We start from the raw sequence: 16,223 nt of genomic DNA, 5'->3' as shown, positions 1-16,223 counted from the left end.
TATATCAATTTTTATGGGAGCCATATACAGATGGGATATTGGCTATACTGCCGCAGATGTGTACAGTTGGACACGACATATGGACTGCTAGGGTGCCACTTATTTGTTTTGATGTGGTAGAGTGGCATCTTCCCGATCGTGTCCTGCGGCAGTTTGGTCAGACTCAGGGCATCCCAGAGCAGTTTGATACCAGCCAGGGACTTCATCGTATTGATCGACGAGGGAGAGCTCGTATCGACTGGCGTATCAGACATGCACAGTACATCGATATTTGGGATGCACGTCAAGATCACATTGTTCATGGTGATCCTATTTTGAGAGGCCGTTCATATACTGATAACTACATGGCTTGGTTTTTTAGCATTACGGTGCGAGTCATTGGACAGTCTCAGTATGCAGTTTCTGGATACGAGGGCGAGAGTTCTACTGTACGTCTTTTGGTAAGATTATCAAAATTACTTCATGTTATTTGTGTTATATTTTTATTTTATATTGTACACTATACTGATTGTTTTATACTAACTGTTCTATTTTTATTTTATAGACTGATTCTGTGTCGGATCTTGTGTTGGACACTCGTCGTGCTTTATCTACGACTGATGAGGACGAGCGGATTCAGATACTGCGAGAGATGGAGAGAACAGGTTCCGGAGCATTGGTGGTGATTGGTGTTGATCCACATACCTGTGCGCCTTGGTATGGAGCAGTTCGGGCGCCAGATATGAGTTATACGCCGTCACCATATGCTTCACATATGCCATCACCGCATATTCCGCATATGTCATCATTTGATGCTGCACAGATGCCACCGTCTTTTCATCCACAGATGGCAGCATCTTCTTCTTCCTACATCCCCCAGATGCCATCACCGGGTACCAGTTGGCCACATGAGTATGATACTTTTTTTCAGGTCCATCCGTGTATCCAGATGAGAGAGTTGAACGGGTCTCTCAGTCCGTAGATAATCCGACAGCATCAGTTATTCCTGAGCAGCATGATCAGCAGATCTCCTCCACTGATATAGGAGAGGAGCCATCACAGCAGGAGCAGCCGGTGAGGACCTTCCTGAGAAGGTCCAAGCGACCACGGGCGCCGCGACGTCCTTGTGGGACTTAGTCTTTGTTGTATTTGTATTTAATATTTTTACATTTTTGTTGTACTATTTTTTTTGTACGTTTGACATTTTTATTCTATTGAATAATATTAAATATTGATTTCATTTTATATTATTTAATTTTAAATGATTGGATATTATGATCGGTGCATATGGATATACATACTCGAACATGTCTCAGAACATTAGGAGAGAAAATATTATGCTGAAAGGACTATAAAAATTATAACGTAAATAATAATATATCAAATATTGCTTTTTGAATTGAACTTTAGAAAAAATAAATATTTTTTTAAGTAAAGGAAAGGAATACGTAATAGAATGCTAAAAAGATAAAAATGGAAGAAAACTGAAATTATAATTTTAAATGATAAAATTTTTAAAATAAATTTAAAAAAAATATCATAAAAAAATAATAAAATAATAATAAAATAAGAATTATAATTATAAATTTTAAAGAAATTTAATTTTAATTTAAATTATAAATTATCATTTAAATTATTATTTTTATTATTTAATTAAATTTATTTATTAAAGATTACAAATAGATAAGTAAAGAAATTAAAAAAAAAATAAATAAAAAGAGAAAACGCCATTCTCTCCCCTCCCCAAACCCTTTTTTTCCCTCCTTCTCCCTTCTCCTTCTCCCTTCTCCCTTCTCGATCTTCTCCTTCTTCCTTTACAAATTTAAGTAAAGAAAAAGAATACGTAATATATCATAAAAATAGAAGAAAACTAAAATTATATTTTTAAATTATAAAAATTATAAATTAAATTAAATAAATTGTTGCCCAGCTATGCAACCCAAGAGGGAGGGTGAATTGGGTTTTAAAAATTTTAAGCTTAACTAATTACTTAAGGTTGAAAAGTTGGCTTGAGAAACCCTCTCTTTGAATGCTCTTGAATGCCCTCTTGAATGCTCTTACTTTTCTCTTTCAAAATCTCTTGTATGTCTCTTGTGTATATTGTGTATGTCTTGTATTTCTCCCTTGTTTTTCACCTTTTGAAACCTTTTATAGCTTTAAGAAACAAAGAAAAACATTCTAGGCAGAAAAAGAGCCGTTAGAGCACTTAAAGTGAGCATTAAAAGCAACTAAAACGGGCTAAAAACTAGCCGTTGCGGACAATTCCCGTCGCAGAGATCGACTCATGAGTCGACTCATGCTTCAGGGGTCGACTCATGAGTCGACCTCTGTTGCAACAGCCAGAAATGTGGGTTTCTGGATTTTTTGGCCCAAACCAGCAGAGGTCGACTCATGAGTCGACTCATGCCTTGTGGGTCGACTCATGAGTCGACTCACAGGTCGTGCCAAGCCAGAAAACCAACGTGTCAATAGGAATTTCAGCGTGCCAAGCAGCTCATTGTGCCATGAGTTGACTCATGAGTCGACTCATGCACTTAAAACATTCATAACTTCAAAAATATAAGTCCAAAAATAATGAAATTTTCACCAATAGATCACAAATCATTTGTTCTACCAAATGATACTATCAAATCAGGGTTTTGATAAAATTATATTTTTGCCCCTGAAGAGCATAAAGACTTTTTCAAATAAAAAATATTTGTATCCCTTCAATCTGCTTTGTAATCATCAAAATCAATCTAGGAGCAACATAAATATATCATAAAAATAGTAAATAAAAGAGAAAAAATGGTAATAAAATAGAAATTATAATTTAAAATAAAAAATTAACTTTAATTTAAATTAAAAATTATCATTCAAATTACTATCCTCATTAAAAAATTTAATAAATTAAAAAAAAATAATTAAACAAATTATGAAAAAAATTTAAAAAAATTTTAAGAAAAGAAAAAGAATAAAAAAACGTCGAAGGGAACAGTGTTTTCTCCTTTCCTCCCTTCTTCTCTCCTTCTCCCTCTTCTCCTTTCTCTCTCTTCTCCCTCTTCTCCCTTCTCCGGCGTCTCTCCTACAGCACCGCGGTGAGCTGCCTCCTCTCTCTCTCTTCCTCTTTTTAAAAAATTTTAAAAATAAAAATTACCAGAAAGAAAGTCAAGGGGTCGACTCACAGAGTGTGGCAGCCAAAAATTTTGCATGCCGTTAAACTTTTTTAGCCATGAGTCGATTCATGGGGTCGACTAAAAAATATAAATCTATTTTTCTTAGAAAATACGTTTCCAAAAATATTGAAATTGCCTCTAATAGATTACACATCTTTTGTTCTTGCTTTTGAGACTTCAGAATCATATCTGATAAAATTATGATTTTTTTTCTTCATTTTTTAACTTTTTAATGTATTTATTTTTTGATCAAAATTTAATTCAAATTAAAAATTTTTAAGTCACATTTATAAAATACCCGAAAAAACAAATTGTAATTAATTTAATTATTACATTTTATTCTTTTATGAAATATTTTTTTTTATAATTTTTATAATTTTTATTTTTATTTTTAATTTTCTTCCACTTTTATTTTTTTGACATTCTATTACGTATTTTTTTATTTAAAATATTTTTTAAATATTAATATTTAAATTAATTTAGTTATTTAAAATATTATTTTTAATTTCAATTATAATTTTAATTCTTATTTCTTAAAATTAAAAATTATAAACTTTGTTCTTCAATTACAATTAGAATTTTTATTTTTTTTCATTTCTTTATCTTTTTATGAAATTTTTTTAGGCGATTTTTATATTTTATTTAAATTTTTTTTAATTAAATTAATTTTAATTTAAGAAATTAATTTTAAAAAATATTTTTATTTCACTTAATCTTTAAAATTTTATTTTTTAAAAAATTTAAATTTAGAATTCTTATTTTTTATGACTTTTTAAAAATTTTAACTTTTTAACTTTTCATCATTTTTTAACTTATTAATGTATTTTTTTTAATCAAAATTTAATTCAAATTTAATTTTTTTATGTCACATTTATAAAATACCCTAAAAAAGAAATTATAATTAATTTAATTTAATTTTATTCTTTTATGATATATTTTTTCTAATCTAATTTATAATTTTTATAAATTTAAATTTAAATTTTAGTTTTTTTTCATTTTTATCTTTTTGATATTCTATTACGTATTTTTTTCTTTTATTTATAATATTTTTTAAAAATTTATATTTAAATTAATTTAGTTATTTAAAATATAATTTTTAATTTCATTTACATTTATAATTCTTATTTCTTAAAATTAAAAATTATAAAGTTTGTTATTCAATTACAATTATAATTTCTATTTTTTTTCAATTCTTTATATTTTTATAAGATTTTTTTAGTCTATTTTTTAAATTTTTTTGAATATTTTTTAAATTAATTATTTTTAATTTGAGAAAGTAATTTGAAATAATATTTTGATTTCAATTAATCTTTAAAATTTTATTTTTTTAAATTCTTACATTATAATTTTTTTTTTTACAAATTTTTAAATTTATAATTTTTAAAAAATTTTTAGGACAAGTATTTCGAATTATGTTTTTCAATTAAATTTTAAATTTTTATTTCTTTCAAATTTCTTTCTCTTTTTTTTTCCTATGATAATTTTTTTTATTTCTTAAGATTTTTTTTGACATCTTTTAAAAAATATTTTTAATAAAAATTCTAAATTAATTTTTTTAATGAATTACAAATTCAAATCTTTATATTTTTAATTTCAATCAAAATTATAATTATAATTTATTAATTATTTTTAAATTTTAAAAAACTAATTTTCCCATTTTTTCACGATTTTTTTCCTTTTTTTTTTGTGGAAAAATTTGAAAACGCCATTTTGAATGGCGTTTTTAAAAACGCCATTCAAAATGGTGTTTTTAGAGACGCCATTCCAAATGGCGTTTCTTCCTTTTTTTTTTTTTTTTTGGGACGATGACACAGTGGAAAAGGGGGGTGACGTGGCAGGGTAAAAAACGCCATTCAAAATGGCATTTTTCTCTTTTACATTAGTTTGGTAAATAAGTTTCCTTTTGATATATTTTGGTATTTAAGTTTTTTTTTTGAATTATTTTGGAAAAGAGCTCAAAGAAATCAATGAGCTCTGATCAGTCACGGAGGAGAAAAACTGTTGGATGGATGTCTGATCAGACCATCATCTTTCAGGATCTTTTCAGTACCACACAATGTAACAGAAAGAAAGAAGAAATAAAATAAAAAAATATTAAAATATATGAATCAGTCATAAAAAAATTGGTCTCCATGGGGTATGTAAACTTCACTATGAAAAAAAAATTTATAAGAGGAGACCTCACTCTCAACCCTTGTACACCCAATTCTTTCTCACTTGAAGTTCTCCTCACAAAAGCTCTCTCTCTTGGAAGACTCCCCTGAACCCCTGAAGTATCCGGCGTCTGCTGTCCAGGAGCCCTGCTCCTTCTCTCTCAGCGGCCTCATGTCTCTCTCTTTCTCTTCTCGGATTTCGCACGGCATCCTCAGCAAAAAACTGAATCACACTCCTCCTTCTTTACTGTTCAGGCCCTTTTATAGGGCTAAAACTCAATTAGATTAGATTTAAGAGTGATAATCAAATCCAATTAAGGCCTCAAATCGTTGGATCGTCATCGGAAACTTCCTGGGCCATCCAATCGCGATCGGTCCACGGAATAGTATCGTGGACCATGAGAAACGTGTGAAAAATGCCCATGCAGTCTACAGACCCAGCCGTGGACCGCACGGTCCACGGTAGACTGGGGTACAGGCCCAGGCAGGGTGCCTGGGCTTGAGCCGGTCCACGTGCGCAGGCCTGGGCCGCACCCGTGCGCTGGCCCGTGCATGGGCTGGGCCCCCCATCCGCCTGGGCCGCGTGCCTGGGTAGCACGTCCTGTGTGTTGGTCCCGCCTGGGCCGCGCGCCGCCGCCTGCGGCTGCACCGCCGCCGCTCCGCCGGCCGCCACTAGTCTTCCGCCTCCTCGGATCTCGTGCTGACTTCAAAAGCTCGTATCTTCTCCGTCCGAGCTCCGTTTTGGGTGATCTTGGTCTCATTGGACTCCGTTTTTCATCGTAAACCGCACTGTGTGCTCAATGTGGGCTGAATCTCGAGGCGTCAAATCCTAACAAAAGCTCAGAAAAGATTTAATAAACTTTGGTTAATTCAATCACAAAAAGAAAAAAAAAAAAACAAACTTTGGTTGATTGTGGCTCTTAAACGTCGAGATTTCTGAGGAGAAATGATAGTCTGGTTTATTACAATGCAATATAAACAGCATGCTTTAAGGCCATTTTGGAGGTTCTAAAAGTTCTTTCACATTGTGAATATTTCTGACTTCATAAACATTGAAAAAGAGCACTTAATTTTTAAATTTTATAGTTTCTTCCTCTTAGCATGGTTCTACATTTTAGTTCTCAGGATTTTCAACAAAGGCAGAGTACTCTTCCTAAAAGATCCCAGATCTTCTGGAGGAAACAAAAAAAAAAAAAAAAAAAAAAACAGAGAATCCAGTATTGGTGGTTAAAATATCAATATTGAAGTAGGCATTTATTTTTCTCATAGTCCTTGACTAGATATTTCGATTGTGTAGTATATTTCTGATTACTAAAGCAAATATAAATGGCCATTTCTATGGGAACAAGATGTTCTCTCTCTCTCTCTCTCTCTCTCTCTCTCTCTCTCTCTCTCTTTCATTTTTATTTTTATTTTTTTTTTGGTGAATAGAACGTTAACAAGATGTATTTACAAGGAAAAAGTAATGTTTGGCTGCATGAAATTTATTAGTCACTTCAAAAAAAGAAAAGAAATTTATTAGTTATAAGAACACATTAAAGAAGAATTAGTATGCTAATACTTTCTTTGTTTATACTAAAGTCGCTAAATTATACCGTGTCAATGGATGTAGAATTAATCAGCTGACGGTTTCTTAATTGTTTATTCTCCTAACACATCCACCAAACATCCAGCTGAATTTTCTAGATAAGCAAGACCCCACAAGCTCCTTTCCAGCACTTGCTACTCCCTTCACATTCATAGCAAACTTTGCAGAGAAACTACTGATGGAAATCTCAATCATTTAATAAATTACTAATCGTAGTCTCTAAGATCTCCCAAAAGATTCCTAATCACCCTTGTCGCAATGGCGTGCAGCATATACTAAAAGAAGACGTAGGCCAAGGATCCAAGCTCCTACAAAATAAAAACTAGACAAAGGAATCCAATCCACCAATCAACGCCACCAAATAGAATAAGCAACATCACCAAATTTAGTGTATACCCCTTCTTTCCGTAGGAAAAAAGGACATCAATATGTACGGCCATATATACCCCTTCAAGTTTAAGCTAGGGGCAGGGCTCATCATGGGAGCAGGAGGGAGTAAATTGAATGGTTTCTTTAGCATTAGAGGGAGTAGGCATAAAAGAATAAGGGTTGTGGCTCCATTAACCCCCAAGGGTTACTTTCCAGTGTGTGTAGGCCTAGGCAATGAGTACAAGCGGTTTATGATCCACGCTACCATGCTTGGAGATGCAGACTTGTTAGAGCTCCTCTGCATATCAGCAGAGGAATATGGATTCTCTAATCCAGGTGTGCTGAAAATTCCATATGATGTGAAGCGCTTCGAAGAGGTGATGCGCATGAAGAACAAGCATCAAACACTAATAATCATGATAGCCTAATCTTTGATGTAGTGTTCGGTACTTACATGTAGATTTTGAAAGCTAATTAGTATTGTTTGTGTAACTCCATTTATGGTTTGTTGAGTTGTTTCATTATGTGAATTTATAGTGAAGTTACCGATCCTTTTGCAGATGAAGAATCTCTTTTTGTATAAACATAAATATGAATTTAGTCGGTCCTAGAGCGACAAAGCAAGCATTTCAAGACCAAAATCACTATAAAATCCATGTAAGAAACATTCAAATGCTCACATGTCGAAGATGGTGTTGAGTGAAACATTTGGCCAAGCTTATCATTAACAAATTTTTTGGTAATTTCTATCATAATTAATGAAAAGTTTTTTTTTATAATACTGGAGAGATCCACCGACTCAACCTCCTATTGATCGACGACCTCAGCCGCAAATGGAGGAAGCTATAAATAATCAGCCAACTGTAGGGATGATCAACATGATCTCCAGACGACCGAACTGGAGGGCAACCTTCGAAAAAGAGTCGACGAAAAGATGATGACTCAATAATGTAATAACTTTTTCGGAAGAGGATGTTCGAAAAATTCAGACTCCTCATGATGATGCTATTATTGTTTCAGCAACAATAGCTAATTATGATGTAAAAAGAATCATTGTAGATAATGAAAGTTTGACTGATGTTCTCTTTTACTTAACTTTCTTCTGAATGCGACTACTGACTGATCGACTCAGAAGAGTCTCGACGTCATTGGTCGGCTTCACAAGAGATACTGTCACAGTGGAAGAAAAATCTTCCTCCTCTTAATCGCTGGAACTGAACCACAATAAAGCACTGTCTCCATAATATTCACGGTAGTTCGAGTTCTTTTAGCTTATAATGCCATACTCGGACGATCTGGACTTAAGCTCTGAAAGCAGTGGTTTCAACATACCATCTACTAGTTCAATTTTTGATGAGAAATGGAGTCGGAGAGATGTATGGAGATCAACAACTTGTCCGACGCTACTTCTTTGTCTCCACCCAAAATAATAAATCGAAAGACTCTCTATCTGTCGATAAATTGAACCAAAGAGAGAATCAGGAGAGGGGTGAACCAGCTGAACAACTAGTCTTTATCCCATTAAAAAAAGAAGATCTTGAGAAAACGATCCAAATTGGATCACAACTGTCCGATTCAAAGTGGCAGCAGTTAGTAAATTTACTCAGAGCAAACATCGATATTTTTGCTTGGTCGGCCACCGACATGTCCGAAATTTTTTCGAAAGTAATAACTCATCGACTTAACATCAATCCGAACGTCAAGCCAGTGAGACAGAAGAAACGACCTTTTGCCCTTGAAAGACAGAAGGTCATTGATGAAGAAGTCGACAAGCTCCTTACGGTAGGTTTCATCCGAGAAGCCACATACCCCAATTGGCTTGTCAATATAGTAATGGTGAGAAAGGCCAATGAAAAGTGAAGAATCTGCATCGACTATACAGATTTGAATGAGGCCTGTTTGAAGGACAGTTTTTCATTGCCGAAGATTGATCAACTAGTTGATGGGACTTCAGGCCATCGACTTCTGAGTTTCATGGATGCCTTCACTGGGTATAATCAAATTTGGATGGCACTAGAAGATGAGGAGCACACAGTCTTCGTAACCGACAAAGGCATATACTGCTATAAAGTAATGCCTTTTGGTTTGAAAAACATCAGAGCTACCTACCAACAGCTCGTCAATAAGATCTTCAAGATGTAGATCAGACGAAATATAAAAATATTTGTGGATGACATGCTTGTAAAGAGTCTCCAAACTGCAAATCATATTTGAAACTTGGAGGAAGCCTTTGCCACACTTCGATGACATCAGATGAAGTTGAACCCGACTAAGTGTGCATTTGGGGTAACCTCCAAGAAATTTTTTAGATTTCTTGTCTCACAATGAGGAATCGAAACTAATCCCAAAAAGATAAAAGCCATCATCGACATGAAGCATCTGAACTCAAAGAAAGAGATACAGCAACTCAACGGAAGGATCGTCGCACTCAGTCGATTCATTTCTAAATCAATTGAGAGATATTTGTCATTCTTCAAAATCTTACGGCAGACGAAGAATTTCTCATGGTCGGATGAATGCCGATAGTCCTTCGAAGAGTTGAAAAAGTACTTTGCTTCTCCACCTTTGCTTACAAAATCGAAGGTTGGAGAGATACTGTATCTCTATTTGGCGACTTCCACAGAAGCAATTAGTTTGGTACTTATCCAGGAAGGTGAAAACTGAATCTATCGATCAATCTACTACACCAGTAAAGTGCTTCACAATGCTGAAGTATGATACTCAGGAGTGGAGAAAATGATCTACGCTCTAATCATATCGGCACAACGACTTCGTCCATACTTTCAAGCACATTCGATTGTAGTCTTAACAGATCAGCTGCTGAAGGCGATCTTACATTGACCTGATACGTCAGGTCAGATGGTGAAGTAGATAGTAAAGCTTGGCAAATTTGACATACAATATCATCCACGACCATCCATAAAGATATAAGTTTTAGCCGACTTCATCATCGAATGTACAATATCCGACAATAAATCAGTGGATATAGATACCAACATAATAAGACAGGCTATGACTATCGAACCCGACTAAAGGTTGGCATGGGTGCTGCACATCAACGGAGCATCAAATGCACAAGGTAGTGGAGCCGCCCTCATCCTCACAAATTTTGAGTGGGTAGTTACTGAATACGTCCTTTGGTTCAACTTCAAAGCCTCAAATAATCAAGTCGAATATGAAGCGCTCTTAGCTGGTTTGAAGATAGCCAAAGAATTCGAAATCGACAATCTGAAAGTCTTTACCGACTCACAACTGATCATTGAACAAGTCAAGTTGAATTTGAGATCCGAGACCCCATTATGATAAAGTACCTTTAGAAAGTGAAAGATTTTATATCAACCTTGAAATATTTGAGATTTTTCACATTTCGAGAAACAAAAATGCTCAGGCCGATATATTCTCCCAACTGGCTACTACTACTTTCAACTCACTAGGTCGGACATTCATTGAATATCTTGAACAGCCGAGTATCGATAAAGTTGAGGAGGTGTTACAGCTCACTATTGAACCAAGCTGAATGGATCCGATCATCCAATACTTGACTGATGGGATTCTCCCTGAAGATTCTTCAGAAGCCAAACGACTCCAATGGATGGCTTCTCAATATGTAATAATGAATGGTCATCTCTACAAAAGATCGTTCTCTCTTCTCTTATTAAAATGCTTCAAACTAACAGATGCCAATTATGCACTTAGAGAAGTGCATGAAGGGATTTGTAGAAATCACTTGGGGGGCAAGTCTTTAGCTTATAAAGTCTTGCGACAAGGATATGGTCCACCGTGAAGAAAGGTACAGCTGAACTTGTCTGAAGGTATGAACCATATCAGAAATATGCAAATATACAATATCAACCGGCTAGTCAGCTGACATCAATTGTGGCACCATGGCCCTTCGCACAATGGAGAATTGACATACTTGATCTTTTCCCCCGACATCTGGTTAGAGAAAGTTCATAGTGATCGCCATCGACTATTTCATCGAAGGGTAGAAGCTGAACCTCTGGCACAAATCACTGAAAGTAAGATGGAAGACTTCATTCAAAAATTTATCATCTACAGTTTCGATTTATCACACACCATCATCACCGACAATGATCGATAATTCGATAATCAAAATTTCAGAGAGTTCTGTGCGAAATTTCATATTATACATAAACTCACTTCAGTTGGCCATTCACAATCAAATGAAGAGGTGGAGGTAACCAACTGAACAATCCTGCACAGGCTCAAAATCTGACTGAATGAAGCCAAAGACCTCTGGGTGAAAGAGCTATATCCGATCTTATGGGCATATCGAACAACTTCTCGTATACCGACTGGAGAATCTCCTTTTAATTTAGCTTATGAGATAGAAGTAATGATCCCACTTAAAATCAGACTACCATCAATAAGGATGGAACAATATAGTGAGCCGAGCAATTCTAAATATCAGAGAGCCGACTTAGATCTCCTTTCAAAACTCCGATAGCAAGCTCAAGTTTGGATGGCTGCATATCGGCAAAGGATAGTCCGATATTATAATATAAGAGTCAAACCGAAGGTTTTTTCGACCAGGAGATTTGATCCTAAGAAAAACAAAAATCTCCAAATCTTTGGATCAAGGAAAGCTGTCTCTGAATTGGGAAGAACCTTACAGAATATCCAAAATACTTAGACCGGATGCATATCGGCTAGAAACTCTTGAAGGGTCGGCAATTCTTCGAACATGGAATGCCGACAATCTAAAGGTGTATTACCAATGAAGTTGCTCATGTATACATTGCTTGGAATGCAATACAAAATTTTAGAATCACAGGTCTTGATCAATTTATATCAACTATCGACTATATGTCAGCTTTCACTGTAAAAGTCAGAGAATCAACTATCTCAATGTCGACTATATCATACAAACTATGATTTTTTACTGTAAAAATCGACATCAAGTATACAGACTTTCACTGCAAAAATCATAATACCGACTATATTTCGGTATTCAATATTGGCTTTCCATTGTAAAAGTTGATCATAGTCCAAAGACTAATATACCGACTTAATCCTAACTAAGCGAAAATACCAATACGATCAAGGTTGGATTAAAATTATACCGACTTGGCCATAGTCAGTCGAAGGATATTTGGCTTGCCATCGATTGTCAGATAATTTGACGTATAAATCCGACCTAAAATCGGGTACAGGATATTCGACTTACCATTAAGTACGTCCAAAAGACTATGTGACTAACGGATGATTCTACAAGTCCTACCAAATGTTCGGATCACCAATCAATATTTGGTGGCTGCTTTACATTGCAGACATTACAGACTTAACATTACAAATGAGCGAAACAAAAAGTTTGGGCTTAGAGAAATTTTTTTTTTCATTCATTGTCAAAAAGAGATTACAAAATTAGACCGAAGTCCGATTATAGATATTTGATTACAAAAAGAGACAACAAAATACATTGATCAAGGCTCGTCGCCGTCCCTATTCCTTTGCTCTAGTGTAGAGTCGATGACTTGAACAATTTCAGGCACGATCAATGTTCCATCTTGAGTAGGCGCAGCTTCTTCTTCAGCAATTCTGTCCTTCGATCTCGGAGGGACGATGCTGCTCAAGTCGAGGTTCGGATATAATTTTTGACTGCATTCCGCCATTTTAATATCCGACGCAGTACGAAGCGAAGTCACCTTCGAGGATCTTCTCCTTGAATTCTTTCGAACCTCTGAAGTCCTCGATTGTCCGACTCAATACCTCCCTTGCCGACTCTGCTTCCGCCTTCGCCAAGTCAGTATCGGTTCGTGCGGAAGACGACTCCTCTTTAGCCAGTGCCAACCTTTCCAGGCTAGTTCGATGTCGTTCACGTTCAGCTTTGAGTTCTATAATGCATCCGTCTTGCTTCCATCGAAGTTGGTGGATCGGAGTGTTTCTTGCTCTTAACCATGACTCAAGAGCCAAAATATTCTTGCGAGCCAACTCAAGTTCAGCTCCAGAAGATGTTAGGTCGTCAGTCAACCAAAAAATTTTTTCTTAGAACTTGGCTTTTCGCTCAGCTACCGATCTGAGTTGTTCGAGAGCAGCCACCTTCTCAGCATCAGTGGCTTGCCACCTTATCCATCCACGATTGATGAAAGTCGCCAAACTTCACATAGCTGACTTTCAAATCGAACATGTCGTGGATCAACTACAGATAGAAGATAAGTCGGGTTAAAAAAAAGAAGAAAAGAAGAAAAGAAACTTACCCCAAGTATCGTCGGGTAAAAGAACGAGAACATCTCGACCACCGTTCGGTTCCTCTGATTCTCCCGATCAACCGGAAGAAGGCAGCTTGGAACAATCGCTTGCCAATGTTGATTGGCCGGGGCCGACTCATCTCCAGGTACTTGAATGTCGAAGTGAACTGTGTGCCCTCCAACGCTACCTCTTCCGTCGAAGTCATCGGAGCTTTCCCCCGATCCCTTATCAGCAGCCCCACACTCGACTGCACAAAGAAGCCCAGCTGAAGGAGCAACTGGCACAGCTGTGATTGTTTGGGTCCTCTTGCCTCGACCCGAACCTCCTCAGTCAGTGGAATACCGATGTTGCCTCGATAGTTCTCCTCACCATCCTTTCTTCAGATGGCACGATAGAAAGCACTGTCGGGGCCGACAGTGCCAGAATTGGCTCAGGAATCGACGCAGATGTGCATCGGGTTTTCAATCGGCATTGAAGTAATAGCTGGAGCTAGCGTTGAAGCAACAGCTCGAGTCTGCATCAAAGCAGCAACTTGATTCTTCTTCGATGGTTGGGAAGGCCCAGCCTCGGATGCCACCCTCTTCCTGATAGTGTGTTGATGAATGTCGGCACTCGACACTCTCACCCTCAGCTGCATGGCTGCAATTACAACAAAAGTCAGCATGACTTAACAAGCAAAGAAGAATTAAAGTAAGAAAATGACCGAACTACATATACTTTAAAATGGGTGACCGAACTAATAGATCGGTGTCGTAAAGGGACTGTATCGTCACAAGCTCTTTCTATGATGGACCACCATATCCTTCAATCGATGGAAGTCCTATTGATCGCTGATCTCTACTCGACTATTATTGTTGGGACCGATTCTTGGATCGCTCCAACGGAAAGAAAAACCTCAAGAAAGATAGGAAGAAGCAAAAAAGAACTGGTTTCCATCCATGAATGGATGATGGAAGATCGGTAATAAAAGAAAAATCTTTTCGAGGGGTTGAAGAACCACCATCCTCTGGCCTTTGGATAAGGTCGGAGGATAAAGAAAGCATGGAAAGGGGAAGGACGAGGTCAGTCGGCAACAACCAACATAGTAAATTTATCAGCTGGACCGAGTTCGGTGCCACAACTGAACAGGATAAAGACCATAATAATCCAAAATATTTTGGACAAACTTCAGAATCGAAAATCGAAGACCCACCCAAAGATCTTCGATATAAAAGGCCACCTGGCCGAAAGGAGGGGTATTCACTCGACCATCGATTTCAGGGCGAAAAGCTGATATTGCTCCAGGATACAATACTGCTCCTGGAGCCGCCCGACATTCGGCTCTGAAAGTGAAGAAGCCTCCATCTCCGGATCCGACTGAGACTCATCTGTCGGATTCTCCGACCGACCATTCTGAGAAGGAGAGGTCCTAGCCATAAGAAACGAAGACTAAAGAAGAAAGAACTCAAGAAAAGACAAATTTGACCTGAAAAAGATGGGAATGACAAAGTTCTCAGATGCTGGGACGATCTTCCGACAGAGTCTCAGCACCAGAAAAGATAAAATGAAAAGTAAAATTTGATTGGGAGCGACCCTATGTATATAGGATCCCCTAACGGTCAAGATGAGGGTGATTGAATCGAAGACTTATCAGATGACAATGCATGGCAATATCTGGACTGACCATTGATCAGACGGTTCGATGCACTTGCTTCAGATTGAACCACGTCATCCTTATCTACGTGAACAGCTCCGACCCAATAACATTCGGATATGTGGCAAAAATCTACTTATTAGAATTATATCATCCAGCGCCGAATCGCCTTCCTGAAACAACGTCTGATATTGACATCTGATACTAAATCATCCTATCAATATGGTAGTTTAAAGATGACTCTATATCCGCCAAAACAACAAAGCGGCCGATCGCCTATAACCCAAAAAAAGTGGCTATAGAATTGGGGTTCGATATGACAAAAAATAACTTCCTTCGTCCAACATGACAAACCGTGTGGCAATATACACGTTGGTTCACCACATGACAAATCACGTGGCAATATACACGTTGGTTCACTTTGGACTTGGGAGTGGGGGGCAACTGTTGGGGTAAACTAATCGACCTCCGACTTTGATCACCACGACTCTAACTATGCATCGACTGAATATGCGGTTCTGACTCTTCATCGATCGACTGAGCAAATCGCACCGACTTATGGTCGGCTAACGACTAATATTCGACTACTACCGATCAATAGCGGATGACTTGAACTGTCGGCATAACTGAACTACTAGCCGACGGTCGCTCGTAGATTCTACCGACATATGGTCGGTTAATCTGCTCAACATACCATAACCGTTGTGAATGGTTATTGACTACATGTTATGGCTATTCAGGAGAATTAACGACCCACCAACTCTACATTTATAGTCCGATAATTCAGCGCCATAAAAAGTGGGACCACGTGCTCGACGGTTACATCAGAATTATCTATAAAAGGGAGGGTAAGCGAACGAAACGGATAAGACACTTTTGAGCCAGAGCTCTGCTACTTTCAACTTTCGAATCTACTGTTCATCAATTTTTTCTCTGACTTAAGTATCGGAAGGTTTCCACTGGACACAACTCTGATCTGTGAGGATGCTGTTTTTACAGGTGCTTATCACCACGACAGACGATAGGGAGTTGGCCGCAATAAGTCTATATTGAAAAATCATTCATTTCTTGTTTGATCTGATGCTGTAGCTCCATATTAAGCTCCATTAATATTTTTTCTTGAATAATGAACACAG

General features: G+C 36.9%; 1 protein-coding gene across 1 annotated transcript; it reads left to right on the top strand.

Moving 5' to 3' along the window:
- Positions 1-7,354: 7,354 nt before the first annotated feature.
- On the top strand, positions 7,355-7,672 carry LOC140857909 (auxin-responsive protein SAUR72-like). The gene has a single exon (XM_073257321.1). The coding sequence runs from the start codon at positions 7,355-7,357 to the stop codon at positions 7,670-7,672; it is 318 nt and encodes a 105-aa protein (XP_073113422.1).
- The last annotated feature ends 8,551 nt before the right edge of the window (positions 7,673-16,223 follow it).

Source organism: Elaeis guineensis, chromosome 5 (assembly GCF_000442705.2).
Source record: "Elaeis guineensis isolate ETL-2024a chromosome 5, EG11, whole genome shotgun sequence".
In the NCBI taxonomy this organism is placed as follows: domain Eukaryota; kingdom Viridiplantae; phylum Streptophyta; class Magnoliopsida; order Arecales; family Arecaceae; genus Elaeis; species Elaeis guineensis.
The sequence above is the reverse complement of the archived record's forward strand: the minus strand, read 5'-3'. Positions and strand labels throughout refer to the sequence as shown.